At 37.8% G+C, this 19,017-nt stretch overlaps 1 protein-coding gene across 1 annotated transcript in view; it reads left to right on the top strand.

The window, feature by feature from the left end:
• SLC16A9 (solute carrier family 16 member 9) overlaps positions 1 to 16,177 on the top strand; it is a 31,931-nt gene extending 15,754 nt beyond the window's left edge. The window contains 4 exon segments of the mRNA XM_006109855.3: positions 7,884 to 7,979; positions 12,562 to 12,717; positions 12,720 to 13,478; positions 14,090 to 16,177. Of these exon segments, the coding sequence (XP_006109917.1) occupies positions 7,884 to 7,979; positions 12,562 to 12,717; positions 12,720 to 13,478; positions 14,090 to 14,268 (1,190 nt within the window). The 3' untranslated portion in view covers positions 14,269 to 16,177.
• Positions 16,178 to 19,017: the final 2,840 nt, after the last annotated feature.

Raw genomic sequence — 19,017 nt, 5'->3', positions numbered from 1 at the left:
TTTGAAGTAGAGTATCCAATTGAAAAGGCAGTGACAGGAAATTATTACCCAGTCTAAACTCATTCTCCTTTCTGTATTATGAGTTCCTTAGAAAAACACAGGCAAGATGCAGTCTAATGATAATATTCATGGAGAACCAGCTCTGTGTAGAATTGTATTCTAAGCATTTTCATTCATCAGGAATGAATGAAATGGGCTCTTAAGATAGACAGACTGGCATAGGGAAGGAGCAAGCATTAACAGGAAGGCTCTGGGTTCAGACCACGTGGGTTAACTGTATTAGATCCACTTGCCAGCTATGTGACTCCAGACAAGTTACTTATCTTGTGCTCTCATTTTTAAAAGTGAGCATAATAATAGCATCCAACCTATAGGGTTTTACAGATTGATGAGATAATGCAGTAAATAGTAGCTAGTATAAACATTATTATTAGTTTTGTGACTTTGGAAAATTATTTAATCTCTCTGGCTTCTATTTTTATTTTTTATAAAATGGGACTAATATGAGTACAGAGATATTGTGACTGCTCATGGGAGAATGTGTATAGAGAAGCACACAGAGGTATTTAATACACATGTGTTCCCTTCTTGAATTTCTTTCTGACCTCTTAGTTCAAGAGCACAGTAGCAATTTTTTCCTACTAAAGAAGCTCTATGGAATCAGAAATATTTATCTAACAGGTTAAAGAATATAGAAAAAATAAAGTAATATAGTATCATGTTTAATCATCCTATAAAAGATCAAAAGAATGCTAAAGTGTGTTAATTGGCATAATTCTGTTTTACCATTTAATCGATATTTAAAAAAATAACATCTTGAACATATGATGTTATCTTGTTCGGTTTTTGTGTAGCTAAAATAAATGGCAGCTTGCCAGTCTTTTAATTGGCTATAAACAATGCTGCCAAACCTGGTAATTAAGGCTCCTGTTTTCTTAGTAACTTTCCTAAATCAGAAAAAAAAAAAAAAGGTTAGCAGGAGACTGTGGATGGGGTGGGATGAGGGGGTACAGAAAATATGTCCTTAATGAATTTCTCAAGTGCCTTTCCAATAATTTCTCTTTGCTTTTCTGAAAAGTACAACTTCAAGTCAATTTCTTTTATTCTCTTTCTCCATAAGATATTTAGTTACCTGATTACTGTCTTCTTAATATTCTCTTACTGATTTTTGGAAAATTTAATTTTCTTTTCCTTCATTTTCTTGGTAACATCTGCATAGGGGAGGGGAAAACCACATTCATAGAAAATCTGATTCTCTTACTCTAGTTCTAGCTATTGAGATAAAGGTCATTCTCTACATATTTCCTTTAGCCATTAGTTTTATAAGCTGTTTTTTGTTTTTAATGGTTATATCATTAAAGATAGTCTTTTGTCTCTCATTGATGTTCAATTATAATAAGGAACTCTGATCTTCTAATTAGTCTCTGGCTATATCCACATAATGCCGTAATACTCAGGTAAAAGTGAAAAAAATGTACCAATATAATAGCTATTTTTAGTACCTTATTATATTCTAGGTACAGATATTAAATCTTTTTAAAAAAATATATTTTATTGATTTTTTACAGAGAGAGAGGGAGAGGTATAGAGAGTTAGAAACACTGATGAGAGAGAAATATCGACCAGCTGCCTCCTGCACACCTCCTACTGGGGATGTGCCCGCAACCAAGGTACATGCCCTTGACCGGAATCGAACCTGGGACCCTTCAGTCCGCAGGCCGATGCTCTATCCACTGAGCCAAACCGGTTTGGCGAGATATTAAATCTTTTGCATTTTTTATGTCTCTTAAGACTTTCAGTTATCTTGTGAGATTGTTTTAAAGATAAGGAAACTAAGAAAGTTCAAGTAAACTCTCAAATTCCCAAAGTCATACAGCCGATACATGATAGAGTTGGGATTTGAATCTATACCTTTGCTCTTAACAGTCAATGTCAAGTTCAGGAGACTTGGGCTAAGTATATAAAATTTAGAGTCATGTCAATAAAAAATAAAAAAAAGACCAACTACTTGGACTTTTTAACTTCCGATGCAGATGTTTTAGGCTGAAAACGTAAAAGTACTGACATTTAACTAGTTTAACCTACATTTAGCTGCTCTACACTTGGATGCTCTAACCTTATTTTTCTTTTTTAGCATCCTAAGTTATGTTCTCATTATTTCATTTCCAGGAATAGGTATTTCTGTAATACTATTTGCAATTGCCAATCCTAACCAACTCTTTGAACAGGAATATGACGTATTGACTCAGATATTTAAAGAGGGTGTTGAAATGCTTGTTTCAGAATATACTGAAATGCTCCGAAATGACTAAGAGAGAAGTCCCTACACTTTAGTGACCAACTGTCTCAGTTTGTCCAGGACTAGGGGCTTTCCTTGGATGTGAGGCCTCTAGTGGTCAAACGGGGGAAGTCCTGGGCAAATCTGAGTAAATTGGTTCCCCTCTGGCACACAGAGAGTCTAGATTGTGTGGCTCAACCCTTAGCACTTCTTAATATTGCAATATTAGAATGCACAGTTACTAAAATATTTTATTTTTATAAAAATAATACTGCAGGAAGAAACTTTTATATTACAAATTCAGGGGTTCGATAGATGTCACAAAAATATGTATAATCACAGGATATTTAAAAATAATTCATAGGTATTTTAAAAAATATGTACACCATTTCAAATTTTTTATTGCTTGTCCCCCCAAAATAAACCAAAATTTCATTTTCATGATTTTATTTTTATGCTAGTTCTTAGAGGTGTTTGCTTTCTGTATTCTGATTAAGAAGCATTTTATAGCCCTAGCTATTGGTTGGGCATCTTCCTATACACCAAAATGTCACTGGTTCGATTCTCATTCTGGCCACATGCCGGGTTGTGGGCTTGATCCCCAGTAAGGGGAATGCAGGAGATAGCCAATGGATGGTTTCCCCTCTCTCTAAAATCAATAAAAATATATTTTAAAAAATTTTAAAGAAGGGTTTTATAATATTACAGTATTTTCTTTCAATTTAAAAAATTACATATATTTTTATTTATATACCCATATAAATACTATATATATATATGTATACATACATAAAATTAAAAAAATGATTGTTGTGTTCATTCTGCTTAATAAATATAATTCTACAACATAATTTTTTATGGCAACTTTAACAGACAGTTTTTAATATATATTGATTGGCTGCCTCCTGCACACACCCCACTGGGAATCAAGCCCACACCCAGGCATGTGCCTGGACTAGGACTGGAACCGTGACCTCCTGGTTCATAGGTCTACACTCAACCATATACTGAAGGTTTATGCTCAGATTGAGCCACACTGGCTGGGCTTGAGTTGAGTGTTTGAAGGACACTAGGATATGGTCAGGTGGACACAGGTTGGAAAGGAAATGAGTGGTGGGAGAGGACATCCCAGGAGTTCATGTGCCCCTAGGCATGAAATAGAGTGCAGTCTTCTCATGGACGTTTGTTTAATGAATGCACAAGTCATATGGGAAGTTGCAAATCTGTCAAAGTGTGGTTGTAACAGAGGCCAGTGATAAAGACTTTTGCTTGGACCTATTGTAGGAGTGTGATGTGATGAGCATTATATGATAGCAGTTTAGAAGGTAGAATGGTGGGGAAAGTACCAGAGGCTAAAACAGAGACTGAGAGGCTCTAGCTCAGATCAGAAGAGATGAGGTGAACTGAGGCAGTGGCAGTGCAGAAAGGCAGGGGGGTGGTGGGTGTCATAAACCAGCGGCTGCCAACTGGTAGTCCACGGACCACTGGTGGTCCATGAGGTCCGAAAGGTTGGCGACCGCTGTCATAAACAGCTTGATGTCTGGGTTGATGTGAAGAGATAGGGAAGAAAGGGCCTCTGAAGTTGTGGTCTCACCCTGAGGTGTGAGAAATGGAACATACGGTGTGAAAAGGAAATGTTAGAAGCTGTAAATATGTTTAGTTTCCACCTATTTAAGTAAAGGAAACAATGATATTTTACTAATGTTTATGCTTTCAGTTGTTAGTGATACAGATATTTAGTTTTAAAATTATTATGCTTATACTGAAGGTTTATGCTCAGATTTTTTTTCCACTGTTGGAAGTCTAGTAAAAAAAATTATTGGAGACCAGGAGATGCTTTAAGGCAGTGGCTTCCAACCTTTTTAGTCTTGGGTCCCTTTGTACTTTTTTATTTTAGGACACCCAAGAAGCTTTTGATTATGTAGATTATATTTATTGATACTTATCCTGTTAAGATTTACTATCTTAAAAGCTGAGAAATTTAAAAATATTTGTTTAGTAATTTATTTCAAGGTAATAACAAACCCACTACATGTTAATATAACTAACATACTTATTATAAAAAATAACTCTATTTCTGCCTGGCCGGTATGGCTCAGTGGTTGAGCATCGACCTATGAACCAGAAGGTCTCCTTTTGATTCCCTGTCAGGGCACATGCCTGGGTTGCTGGCTCCATCCTCAGTAAGGATAGTAAACATCATCATTGATGTTTCTATCTCTCTCTCCTCTCCCTTCCTCTCTGAAAGAAATAAAAATATTTTTAAAAGAAAGAAAAACAACTCTATTTTTTCATAACAAAACAAAATTGAGAAGAGTAACATTGTTTTACATTTTCACAAATATTTTTAATGTTTGGCTTCTAGAAGACATCTGCATTCTCCTATCTGCTCTGTACTCAGTTGTTGCAATATGTTTTTCTGATTGAAGTGTATGAAGGAAATCTGGTCTCACACAAAGGTATAGTTGGAAAATGGAGGAGATTTTAATAGCTTTTTCAGGTAATTGTAGATATTCTTTTTTGTCATTCAGTAAGAGACAATTTTCTGAAGGTTAATTGCAATTTGGAACCTGATACCACATCAGTAGACTTTTGTGCCCTGTTATATTAAGTCCATTTGTTTAGTCTGTACTTTGATGTCTGCATTCAAACCTGATTTTGTAACATCATGAATTGGTTATTTGAAAAATAACAGTTTGTTGAGTTATTTGAGAATTTAAAAATGTTGGCACATTTCATTATACATCTTAAAAATCATTTTTGTTAGCATCATCAGTAGGCTCATCAGAAAATCTATATGTATTGGGAAGTTGTCAAATTCATGGTGATAGACACAAATTTCCAAAATTCTTGTTTTTGCTGAAATTTCTATCACTGGTAACAATGACTGTCAGTTGTTTCCCTTATTAATTTGTTTTCCAGGAAACATCTGCCAAATACCCAAGTCTGAATAAACTACTTTGTCATACATTCTTTCAAATACAAACAAGGTTACATGAGAAAAGTGGCTATTTTAGCTGACTAGTAGAACGATTACATAAGCGCTTTCCTTGCAACAATTGTAATTCAGACTAAGCATTTTTTAAAAATTGTGTTTGTTTTTACTGTGAGCATGTGATGGGGAAGCATAGAAGGTGTAAAATTTGTCACCAGTACCATGACTTGTGCTAAGGCTCTTCCAGTTTTACTGACCATCAGCATAAATGTGAACACAATGTAAAAACAACAACAACAGAGAGCATCTTAGTATAATTATGGAAACAGTTTTGACTTTACGGGCTCCATGAAAGATCTTGGGGACTCTGGAGATGTCTCGTTAATAACTGCGGACTTAAGATCATCCTGATACAGATGTGGGGAGGCCTCATGCCACCTTCTGCTTTTTTGAAAAGTTTAAAGAAAAGGCATTTCAAATTTATGCTACATTTTTTAAAAAGCGAGATAATCTTATCTGAAACCCATGGCCTTACAACAGTTTTTAAAAACTTATTTATTTTTAGCCAAAATTACAAGTTTAAAAGTTGCTATTTCAACTTTTCTAGACTGGCATTTAGTAATTGTCTTTTTGTGTGTGTGTGTCTAAATGCCTAACATTTGTAAGAGCCCTAACAACCAAATCACAGGAAACTAAATTCATCTCTCTTCCTTAGTGAAGAGTAACTATTTTATTTCACAAAATTGATTGTCCAGAAACAAGTCTTATATATTAAAGTGTTCTATATGTAGTAATAACAACTGTATAAACCAGTCCAACTCCTGTTTTAGTTGTTAGTATTTCTTCCCTGAACTCAGACGAAAGGATGCTTTATTTTAAAAGGTTTATTTAAGTGTAATTGTTTTAATCTATCTCATTTTTAAAGAAGACTTTTTATGCAATCAAAGATGATCATCTGAGTCCTGGGTTATTTTAAGAGCTAATTTCCTAGAATGTTTATGCGATATATTTGTTAAGTCCAAGTATTTTTTCTAATTATAGTACAGGTAGCAATTAAAAGTAATGAAAATGATCTTAATAACTTATCTAATGGGCCATGGTTAAAATTCAGTTTTTAGACTGTAGCTTATGTGTCATTTATAGAGTGATTCTTAAGAACAGGTGATGTTACAGATGAAAAGCAAAACGTTATGGGTTAGAAGCCAGAGGAAATTTTTATGAAAAACAAACTGAGGTCATTAGGTACTCAATAGGGATGAAAAGTTTAAGCTAACAAACAAGAGCCTTGGAGGAGATAAACATTGAACACTGAGTATCAAGAAAGGGGAGTTTACATTTACAGAAAAGTAGAGAATAGTATAACAAACAACTATATGCCACTTACATTTAATAATTATTCATCTTTTATTTTATTTGTTTTGTCTTTTTTTTGTGAAGATACTTTAAACTAAAAGACATCATGACATTTTACTTCTAAATAAGGTCATGTTGTTATGAGAATGTCCAAAGTGATGGAAGAGTTTATCTGAGCCAAATGGAGGACATGCCTAGAAGTAAGATCTCAAGAGATTGAGAAAATGCTCCCAAGAATGACAGTTTTGCAGTTCTTTTTATGTATTTGGAATCAAAGGAGGGAATTTAAGGAGATCACATAAAATCTGTTGGTGGTAGGTAAAGGAGATGGGAGAAAGCAAGTTCGAGAAAACTCCCAGGTTGGATAAAAAATGGAGGGATATATACTCCCTTTACATTGGTGGGTACAGGATAGTTAACATTTTAACAGTTACAGTAAGTAGATGGTGTTCAGGCACCAAGATCGTGTGCTCCCTTGAGGGTGGCTATACCTTTGAGGAGTCTGGAAAAGAGAATTACTCTGGCATTTCAAAGATGTGTTAACCTAAATGCACAAGTAGGATGGACAAGGCTTCAGGCAAAGATAAACCTTTTACTAAGGAAGTTATAGGCCTGGTGCTTAACTACTTACCATGACCTGCCCCAAAAGAAATTTATGATCAGCTCACCTTGGGAGGTTACTCTCAGTCACTGTGTTTGTCAGATTTATGACATAATCCCTTTTTTGTTTATAATAATTTGCAGCTCTAAAAGAAAAAACTTACAAGTATACATTTTACTGTGATGTGTTAATCTGAAGACAACTAGGGACATGGCCGAGGGCCTTTGTTTTGCAAACTGAGGTGTGCAAGCTATAAGCTCTTGCAAAATAGGTTGGGATGATGAAAGGGATTCTATAAAATTGTTTAGAGGACTTAGAGGAGGAAGAACAGTGAGCGAAGGACAAGAACTTGGGGAGGGAGACAGAGATATTAAATGGGCACATTTGATTAAACTTTGCTATTTGGTATGTGATTTAACCATTTTCTCTCCCTACAATATCTTAATTTAAACTTGCATTATTCATTTATGCTTTATAAATTGGATTATTTTTTTCAACTTGTCCCTGACCTTGGGGTGTGTAGAGTGGAAACGGAGCCTACATAAATGTGTCCATTGGAGCTGCACGGCTAGCATTGAATGTATCTAGGAATTCATACTTGGAAGAGTTTCAGCCAGTTGGTGACAGAATGCCCTATTGGAATTATTCCCCCCCCCCCCATTTTTGCAATGAAGTAATATATGTAATTAATCTATGCAATGTCTTCTTATGTTTAGGTCTCGGATGTGGCTTATTGTACACTGCAACAGTGACCATTACGTGCCAGTATTTTGACAGCCGCCGAGGCCTTGCACTTGGCCTGATTTCAACAGGTACATTTTCAAAATAAGTACAGTATTGCCCCTATTCAGCCTTCTAATCAAAGTTAAAAGTTGGCAAACAGATATGTGTAACTACTCCCAGCTATCACTCAGGTAGCGCCTTTTTTTTTTTCTATTCCTACAAGGAAATTTTATTTTCCACTGTAAATGTGGCATAGCGTTCAGAAAAGCCTAAGATAGACGTATGAAAACCCGTTTATTTCAAAGGTGTGTTGACCTAGAGGCACAGCAACACTGGACAGGGTTTGCTTCAGGCAAAAATAAATCTTTTACTAAGCAGTTATAGGCCTAGGGAATGACAAGCCAGCCCAGTTAGGAATTTATGATGGATGAGATCACCCTGTGAGCTTACTTTCCATAGAACCCTTTTTCTTCGTCCACAAATATCATATTGGAAAGAAAGCTTATGGGCCCAGTAAGTTGAGAGTCATGTACTGGTGAGAACCTTGCTGAAGGAAGTGGACAGCATGTATATAAAGCACCTTATCCCTGAGAAAGACAGGAGAAAAGGAAGGGAAATGGCGACGCCGTCAGAAAGACGGATGCTGATAGCTCTCGCCCTCCATTTATTGTGACACTCACAATTCCCACACAAAAAAAAGTGGAAAAGATTGATTTATGAATATAGCTCACTGACCTATGTGCGCAGCCAAAGACAGGCTGTTTATTCTTGCTGTTCCTTTAATAATCAAGAGATGATCACTGCGGGGGTGGAGGATATAAACATAAAAGTTTCTGGCCTCTGATATTTTAAAGTGGTGCTTTATTTTTCAGTTGGATTTTTTTTCCTAGGCTGTTTAGGGAATTTATCAAAGTTTCTGTAGCCAATGTCTTATGAGTTTGGTTAGGAGATAAAGCTGCCAAGTTTACTAAAAGCTGTATGTTTACGTACGCTCCTTGTTAGTGAGTGCGTGTTCTTGGGAAGCCAGGCTTTCAGATACGCTGAAGAACTTTAGTAGTAGATCTGACCACAGGATCCAAATTAGTGTTTTGTTCCTGAGGCCAACCCAGGGGCAGCAAAGTGATTCCAGATGGAATTATATCTAGCTGGATATTTACTCAAGGTGGTTTAAAGAAGCATTGGCAGGTGAGAAATGGGAATCATAGTGTAGGGAGAGACATGGCCAGAATCAGAGGACATGGCTAAGATAGAAATGGGAACAGAAATAGAAAAAACAAGAAGGAGAATCCAGAACGGTTGAAATGCAGTTTCAAGAACCCGACAGGATCTCCAAAAAGTGTGGGGAGTGTGATAATAGGCATGGCAGCTTAAAGGACAAGAGGTCTTACCTCTCTTATATTTTTTGTAGAGGCACTATAATGATGCAACAGGCACAGACCCTGGGGTCAGACCTGGTGTTGAATCCTGCCTGTGTCACATCCACTAGCTCTCTGTTGATGGACAAGCTAGTTAATGGTTCTGTTAACTATTAAGCCTCAGTTTTCTGAACTGTAAAGTGGGAATAAAAGAGTCCCATCAGGTTATTGGGAATATTAAAAGAGTTATTGTGTAAGACACATGGCAAGGGCTCTAAAAGTATTAGCCATTATAATTATGACCTAGATTTCCCTGAATCTCCAAATTTATTTGTGCTGAAGATGTTGAAAATTGCTTATTGAGAGAGCTGCTCCTGCTTTTCACTCAGTCTAGGGAGGAGGGCATAAGGACTTGAGCCAGAAATGGAGCTACTATGGACAGTCAAGACTTGGCAGAATTAAGGAGTTTACAGTGTCAACTCACAGGGAGCTAGGTGAGGCAAAATTAGGGAGAAGCATGAATCTACTGTCTCAGTCTGTTCAGGTTGCTATAAGAAAGTACCATAGAGTGGATGGCTTATAAACAATAGAAATGTATTTTTTATAGTTCTGGAGGCTGGGAAATCCAAGAACAAGGCACCAGCAAATTTAGTGTCTGGTGAGGGTCCATCTTCTGGTTCACAGAGGTCATCATTTCATTATGTCCTCAGATGGCCGAAGGGAGAGGGAGCTCTTGGGGTCTCTTTTATAAGGGCACTAACCCCATCCATGAGGGCCTCGCCATCATGACCTAATCACCTCCCATAGGTCCCACCTCCTAATATCATCACCTGGGGGGCTAGGTTTCAGCATATGAATTTTGGGGAACACAGACACTCAGTCTATAGCATCCACCTTCAGTGAAAGAGATGACAAGCAAAATATAACTCACAGTAGAACATTTTTAAATTGAACAGAAGTTAATAGTGAAAATCCTTGCAATATGGGACCTAGTTGAAAGGAGCCTAGGCATTAAATGAAGGTTTTGGGAACTCGGTCTTGCTCCGTAGGGGTTGGTAAACTAATGCCCATGGCCCAAGTCTGGTGTACTGCCTGTATTTGGACAGCTCACAAGCTAAGAATGATTTTTTCTTTTTAGTGTAGATTTTAAAAATCATAAGAAGATATTTTTATGGCAGGGGAAAATGATGTGAAATTCAAATTTCAGTGCTCATAAATAAAGTTGTATTGGAACACAACCATGCTCATTCCTTTACAAACCTTCTCTGGCCCCTTTCTTGCTTCAGGGGCAGAGTGGAGCATTTACGACAGAGATTGTATGGCCCTCTATGGCTTAAACATGTATTCTCTGGACCTTTACAGAAAAAGATTATTGGTCCCTGGTGTTAAAAGTTAATCAAAGCATGAGTGTCTCTCTTACTGTTTCAGTAACTGAACATCAATTACTATTTTCCCTCTTTGTGATAATATATAACTTAGACATGCATGGAAGCATAATTCATCCTTTATTTCACTTCACCATTTACACTGAGGATTTTTAAATTAGGGTTTTCTTTTTGAAAATTAAAAATTATAGTTTTCAGTTTACACAGTTCCACAAGAAAGCTCTGAATTACTCTTTATTGCCCTGAAAGGATTCCTGCATCTTTCTAAGCTTTGGCTGCATTCTTGTGAGATGTAGGCTGGGGAAACTACTGTCAGTGTGTAATTTGATTGTGCTGTCCTATCATATACTTAGCACATCATATGTATTCTATATATTTTGGTTGAATTAATTTAAATGTCTTTCTTATATTTCATGATGTTGAGGGCTAAACTTAGTTGGTGAGCAATGGAGAAGTTGCTTATTTTTTCAATTTAAGGTCAAAACACAGAACTTGCAGAACGCCAAGAGTATGTGTAGGTATCTAATGTTAGGGCACTATGTTAGAATCTATACAGAGATATGGTATTAGGCAAAAATGTGAATTAACAGTGAATGGAGGTTACTGCAGTACAGAAGTACATGAAATAGTGCTATTTTCTATTCTTTCGGTTTGTTTTCTGAAGTGCTTTTAACTTTGGGAGTATGTGTCACTTTTAAAAAGATAAGGGAAAGATTAAATTTGTCTACTTATTATTTTTCAATAGTCAGCAAGAAGATACTATCTTACTACCCACAAAATGATATTATTGTAGCTGCCATTACATCAATATGAGCTACTAACATTTTAATGCAAAGAATTTTTAGGGAGGGTATTAAAAAGTTAACTTCTAAAATGTTAGAGAGGGACAACTATGGTCCCAAAGAAAATGCTTCTTTATAAGAGGGTCATTTGGTTATTTGTAAGAATTTTTGATAAGATGGGTTTTGCTGCAAGCATGGCATCCTGTTGGGGTTATGAAGTAATTTGGTATAGATCATTTTAAAAGTATGACCCACCTATTTACCTATTTTTAAACAGTTCTGTTTATTACTCTCCTGCTTTTTTAGGTGACATTTTTCAATGATGTTTAAATTTTAAAATACTCAATTTTTTAAAAAGTTGAAATCAGAACACTGCTAATTAATTCGGCTGTTGTAACATGAGGTTCCAGTATGTTTAGTGTGATCTATGCTTTAAAAAAAACACCCAGAAAATCCAGGAAAATTTACTAGGCATACTTTGTGATTTCAATACCCTATCAAATTCCACTTTATTCTTTTCATGGTTTAGTAATGTGAATCATTATATTCTGGTGATTTAGCAGTGGATTTGAACTATCACACCATGACAAATATCCCATAAAAATTAAAATACATTCTTCAGCTCAAAAAATAAAATATGAATATTTACTTGTTCAAAGGGAATAAATATATATAGCACAGAGCCTGGCACATAATAAGTGCAAAAAAAGTAGTTGCTTAAGGTATTTGTTACGAATATGGGCTCCAGGAGTCAGAATGATGGAGTGTGCCTCCTACTTATGCCATTTACAGCTCAGTGACCTGCGGCAAATTTCTCAACCTTTCTAGCCTTCAGTCACCTCAGGTACAGGTTGGGAATAATAATAGGACCTACACAATGTGATCATTATCAGGATTAAACAAGATCATTCAATGTGCAGTGTTGAACACTATCTGAACTACAAATGCTATTTCTTAAAATAAATATTCTGTCAGTATTACTATTATTGTTGCTATCATCACCTTTCATATCCTTGCTGTGACTTTTCATATGATGGCACACCCGAGTGCCAGTGGAAAAAAGAAATTGCACTGCGGTACCGATAACACTTGTCCCAAGAGCCCCACGTTATAAGAGATTAAGATTGAACAGTTCCGTTTCCTTTTCAGGTTCAAGTGTTGGACTTTTTATATATGTTGCTCTGCGGAAGATGATGATTGAGTTGTATGGACTGGACGGGTGCCTGCTGATTGTGGGTGCTTTAGCTTTAAATATATTACCCTGCGGCAGTCTGATGAGACCCCTCCGGTCCTCCGATTGCCCTTTGCTGAGAAAACAGCTCTGGAAAATGTACCAGACAGATACTCCATTTACAACGAAAAAGAAAAGAACCTAGAAGAAAGCATAAACATCCTTGAAAAGAGCTACGGAGGCGAGGAGACCTGCAGGAGCACGCTGGCCAATGGCGACTGGAAGCAGGACAGTCTCCTTCATCAGAACCCAGCAACCACGGCACACACAAAAGAGACGGAAACCTACAAAAAGAAAGTGGCAGAACAGACATATTTTTGCAAACAGCTTGCCAAGCGGAAGTGGCAATTATATAAGAACTACTGTGGAGAAACTGTGGCTCTTTTTAAAAACAAAGTGTTTTCGGCACTCTTCATCGCTATCTTTCTTTTCGACGTCGGAGGGTTTCCACCTTCATTACTTATGGAAGATGTAGCAAGAAGTTCAAATGTGAAAGAAGAAGAGTTTATCGTGCCTCTTATTTCCATTATTGGCATTATGACAGCAGTTGGCAAACTCCTGTTAGGGATACTGGCTGACTTCAAGTGGATTAATACCTTATATCTTTACATAGCTACCTTAATACTCATGGGCCTGGCCTTGTGTGCAATTCCATTTGCCAAAAGTTATGTCATGTTGGCCATACTTTCTGGGATCCTAGGGTTTCTTACTGGTAATTGGTCCATCTTCCCGTATGTGACCACAAAGACTGTGGGGATTGAAAAATTAGCCCACGCCTATGGGATATTAATGTTCTTTGCTGGACTTGGAAATAGCCTTGGACCACCAATTGTTGGTAAGATATTTATCTTAAAGTCACCCATTTTACTGTTCTCCTTTGTGACTTCCCAGGATATAGAATTTTGGATTGTAATAATAGCACAGATTTGCCCAAAATAAATCTGCATGGGAAGTGTCATGATAATGATTTATTCAGAATCACTCTGCTGCCCTAGCTGGTTTGGCTCAGTGGATAGAACATTGGCCTGCGGAATGGAGGGTCCCGGGTTCGATCCCCATCAAGGGCACGTACCTCCATTGCAGGCTCAATCCCTGGTACAGTGCTTGTGGGAGGCAACCAATCGATGTGTTTCTCTCACACCGATATCTCTCCTTTCCACTCGCTCTAAAAATCAATGGAAAAATATCTTCGGACAAGGATTAACCACAAAAAAAAATATAGTTGCAAAGTCAATGTTCTTGCTCAGGGAGGAAACAAAAATGCCTGTTTATTCTTGTCCAAATTTTGAGAAATTCTCCTTTTCTAATTCCCAGCAGGCCATCTACTTTGAGAGTAGATGGAATATATATTCTAATACTAACTGTATAAAATTGATGAAGTTAGAGTATGGGTTTCATATTCATACTATTTATATCAAACTCACTTTTTTCCTCCTCTCTCTCCAGGTTGGTTTTATGACTGGACCCAGACCTATGACATTGCATTTTTTTTCAGTGGCTTCTGCGTCCTACTGGGAGGATTTATTCTGCTGCTGGCATCCTTGTCCCCCTGGGAAACACGCAAAAAGCAACTCCCCAAGCCAGCTCCAGCAGCCTTTGTGTACAAAGTTGCCTCTAATGTTTAGAGCAATATTGGAAGGAAGTATGAGACTGTTTTTTCAGAGAAAAATTACACGGTGGCTGACGCTGACTGATTTTTTTAAACATATCCTATTCTCTATGCAGTCTCTATCTCCTGTATTTTTCCCCCCTCATTTCTCTTTTCTCAAGAAGCGGGACTATTCTGTATTGCTATGATTCACGAGTTCTTGACATTGTAAAAATTTTGGCCGGCCTCAGAAGACTTTCTGTGTGTAGAGAAATAATTTCTCTGCAGACTCCATTTGTTCCATTGCAAGGCACCCAGAGGGGACTCTTCTGTTTTAGACCTGCAGGCGGCATGATGAGATATGTGTGCTTGCCGCTATGGACTCTTCTCTACATTAGATGAGCTAGTGAATAGAAGACCTTGAGCCAGTCAAGAACTGAAAGTAGTTACTAAGACAGGATTAAGTATTGCAGTGGAGCAAGCTGATCATTTTTTTTAAAAGACATTATAAATTACAGTCACCGGTTCTAATCATTCTGTTCTATTTACCTTGATGAAGCACCCATCAAGCATAAGGTGTTTGCTGAGATGCAGGCGATCTCCAAACGGAGGAGTAGTCACTATAGCCTTTCTTCACGGTTGGCCGCTATAACCTCTCTTACTTTTGTCTGTCAGCATCCATTCAGCTGATGTTTCCCAGGAAGTGCTGATTTTACCTATTTCCAAATTGGAAATGCATATTTAAACCATTCCGTTCTGGCAAATGGGAAACATCCATTTGCTTCGGGCACAGTGAGGACGAATTACAAGTCCTTGCATATCTTCTCGGTTTATTTGCTATTATCAGATTTTACCACTATCACATTTTAATTCAAGGGCAGAACTAAAAAGTGTGTTTGTGTGTGTGAGTGTGAGTGTGAGTGTGAGTGCGTGTGTGTGTGTGTGTGTGTGTGTGATGTTCTAAGTCTGTGTGGGACATGGGAAGGGGAAAAGGCAATAAGAAGTTGATACCCTGATTCAACTTCATTCATTCTTAAGAAAAATGTTCTGGAAAAAAATAAATGTTTAATGCATTGACATTTTTCTAAATAAATATTTTTAAAACTTTTGTATGCATCCAATTCTTCTATAGGTCCTTTCAAAAAAAATACCACTCTGAGAGATTTTAATTCTGTAGGTCTAGGCTGTGGGCCAAGGATCTATATTTTTAATGTGATTCTGATAACACAGCCGGGGTTGAGAATGACTGTTGTAAAACTGGCAACACAGAAACATTTATTCTCTCAACTAAAACAAACAAACAAACAAACAAGAAACCATTGAGGTGATGAGTTTTTATAAATAGCCAAGTGTGATTCTTTAAATAGGAGGCACTCTTCCCATTGTGCCAAATTTGTTTTTGTTTTTTTCATTTCTTTTGAAATACATATGTAAGATTATTTCATACTTCTATGTTGCCTTTCTTCTAAGGCACCTGAAGCACTTTATAAGCATGAATCCCCACAACACCTCATTGAGGTGGGTAAATAGTGCTTTTCTATGCAGTAAACCTGGGGTATGGGGAGTTTCATAACTGAGTTAATCCTACTCAATAAGGAAATAATGGGGCTCCAAAGTGCCTTGGACTTCCGCTCCATACTCAGACTTCTGGAATTTCTGTACCTCATTTTTTAGTTACTGTCGAGGTTGGTCGATAAAATGAGTGACATTTAAAAAAAATTAAACTAAATGTTTTTGTGTTGTAAGTTCCTTTTTGCCAATGGTATATTCAGGAAGTCCAATAACCGGATAAAGCTTAATGTTTATGGCGTCCCCACATTCGTCAATGTTGATAATTGTCCAAATGCCTCTTTTCTATGTCTACTAATGTCATCCAATGCGTGCATTATCCATTGTCTAGGGAATGAATTTTAATGCACAATAAAATATTTTTTGTTTGTTTTACATCAGTTTGGTTGCTTTTTCTCTTCTTAGCCAGTCCCCCTCCCCACTTCAAAATTATGTACAGTGACACCTCCCTTGAATGTAAACACAGAAATTACCTGCTAACTACTTCCAGAATTTGATGATTGGACATCAGTATCTGCAAAAGTCAGTTTGCTAAGTTATTTTGACCATTGCCTTCCTAAAAGCTAATATGTCAATCCTACAGAATCCTGTTGAGGATAAAGGGACAGAATCCTTTTCAAGATTATTGGCAGGCCCTCGTTGGGACATGACTATTCAAATCTCCTTTTCCAGTGAATTTTCTTTCTCCTAAACGCTAAAGGTCCCCACAAGACTTGCAACCAAGGGAGCAATGGGCAGTGGCAACTCATCTTGGGCTAACCCCCTAATCTATCTCCAAAGCCCTCTTTTCTCTGACTTTCCAGTGAGCTGACAGCAACCCCGCCAAGGCTCTCTCCTGTTGCTTCTTCTGTCCTAGATAGAAGCCCTTCCTTGTTTCACCGTCCCCAGCTTTAAGAAATGTACTCTCAGCCGAAACTGGTTTGGCTCAGTGGATAGAGCGTCGGCCTGCGGACTGAAAGGTCCCAGGTTCGATTCCGGTCAAGGGCATGTACTTGGGTTGCGGGCACATCCCCAGTAGGAGGTGTGCAGGAGGCGGCTGATCGATGTTTCTCTCTCATCGATGTTTCTAACTCTCTATCTCTCTCCCTTCCTCTCTGTAAAAAAATCAATAAAATATATTTTAAAAAAAAGAAAAAAAAGAAATGTACTCTCAAATTTTTTTTTTAATTCTTAATGATGATCTCATTAGTCATTAATGGAATTTTTAAATCCAAGCACATTATCTTATTTACCCCCACTAATAGCCCTATGAGATGGGGATTATGATCCTCGTATGGTTCAAAACGTAATTTTCATGCTATGAACAACATATATGTCATTTCCAAAAGCAAAATGAGAAAGGTTTGATTTCTAACATGTCTAGGATATGGGGCCTAGCTGGGAGGGTTGCTACTATAGCCAAGCTTCTAGTGTATAGAGATGTGATATTTATAGAAATATTTATAACTTACTTATTTCTTAAGAATTAGCTTTTTAAAAACACAATAATGAAATTATATTGATTAGAATACAATCTTGCTTTCGTGAGTTAAAAGGTATTTCTTGATATTCCAAGTGCCTGGGGCTGAGCTGGGGAAAGCTTGAACTAAGAGAGTTTGCTAGGGACCCACTTCCCTGAGTTTAATACTTCCTCACTCGTCTCTCTCTCTCTCTCTTTCTCTCTCCCTCTCTCTCCACCTAGGAGCCAGCCGGTGATCTAATTTTCTCTAGAGTGACCATGTCATCAGAAGATAAGGTTCAGCCACCAACTTTTGAAGGCCCCCTGAGAAACAATTTCCAAGAACCAGGAGTTCCAGCCCTGGGAGGTCATGACTGAATGGTATATCCATCCTGTAATGCTGGCTGGGAAGTCCCATAGCCTCAGAGAGCCTCAACTTCTAGCAATCACTGTAGGATTATCTTAACTCAGGACATTCCAGGAAAAGGAGAGCTCTAATTTTATGGAAAGAATATCTCATCTTTTCTTAGAAGGACTATTATATTGATCGGTAAAACACACAATATACATTAGCAATGCTAAACAGTTTCTCTGTCATGAACAGAATTTTGGGGCATTTTGCTTTACAGTCAATTGTCTGAAGGATGCCAGTTAATAAGATGCCTCTTTAAATAAGGAGCTTAACCACAACCAGGCAAAATGATCAGTTGGCTTTAGCAATGTGGAGATCATTTGTTGACCTTGACAAATAGTTTGGAGGAGCAGTCAGTACACAAGGGAGACCATGAATATAGACAACTTCTAAGGCATTTTATTCTTATACTAGAGGCCTGGTGCACAGATTCATGCACTGGTGGGGTCCCTCAGCCTGGCCTGCAGGGATCGCGCTGAAACCTGCTCTCCAACATCCCCTGAGAAGTCCCGGATTGCGAGAGGGAAGTTCTCGGGTGATGCACCCTGGAATCGGCTCCCTCCTCTCTGGTTCTGGGTGCATCACCCAAGAAGCGCAACTGCCAAGTCACCACAGCTCGGTAGCTCCTGCATTGAGCGTCTGCTCCCTGGTGGTCATTGCGTGTCATAGCTACTGGCCGGTTGGCTGGTTGCTTAGACTTTTAACTATATATATATATATATATATATATATATATATATATATATATATATATAAAATATTGTTAACTGTTGAACTGACTTGAGCCTGGGATTATTTGGCCCCAAATTACTGTTTCTGTCCCCATGAGAGGTTTAAATACAGGGACAATTAGTGTTGTTTTGCCTCATGACCAAAAACAAATTCTTGACTTTGATCATCCATGATAAGCACGTGTAGGGATGTCCTGAGGGAGATGCACAGATTGTTACAAATTCACCCACAGTTCAGGAAAAACAGCTTGAAATGTTTGTCTGACTAACGGGTGACCCCTGGCCTTCGTTTCTATGAAAGTTACCTCTACTGCATTAAGGAAACTAAGACAAGCCATTCTGGTTGGGCCTGTTGGGTGGCAGGTGCTCTGGATGAGGTGGGAAGTCATAACCCCCTTTGATTCTACAGCACTGACTGCTTTTATAAAAGAGCTTTCTTATCTGATATCTCGTTTGATCCTCATAACAAGCATGTGACATAGGCAACACAGATGATGGTCTCACCATTGTAGAGGAGAGAACTGAGGACTCCAGTGGCTGAGGAACTGCTGTAGGGCACAGAGCTGGGATGAGCATTTGGGACTTCAGTCAGATTCTACGGGCTAACTCAGCCCTATTGCACTTTGCTCAAGTGAG

This window comes from Myotis lucifugus, unplaced genomic scaffold, assembly GCF_000147115.1.
Source record: "Myotis lucifugus unplaced genomic scaffold, Myoluc2.0 scaffold_455, whole genome shotgun sequence".
Taxonomy (NCBI): Eukaryota; Metazoa; Chordata; class Mammalia; order Chiroptera; family Vespertilionidae; genus Myotis; species Myotis lucifugus.
Note: the sequence above shows the minus strand (reverse complement) of the source record. Positions and strands in the feature narration are given on the sequence as shown.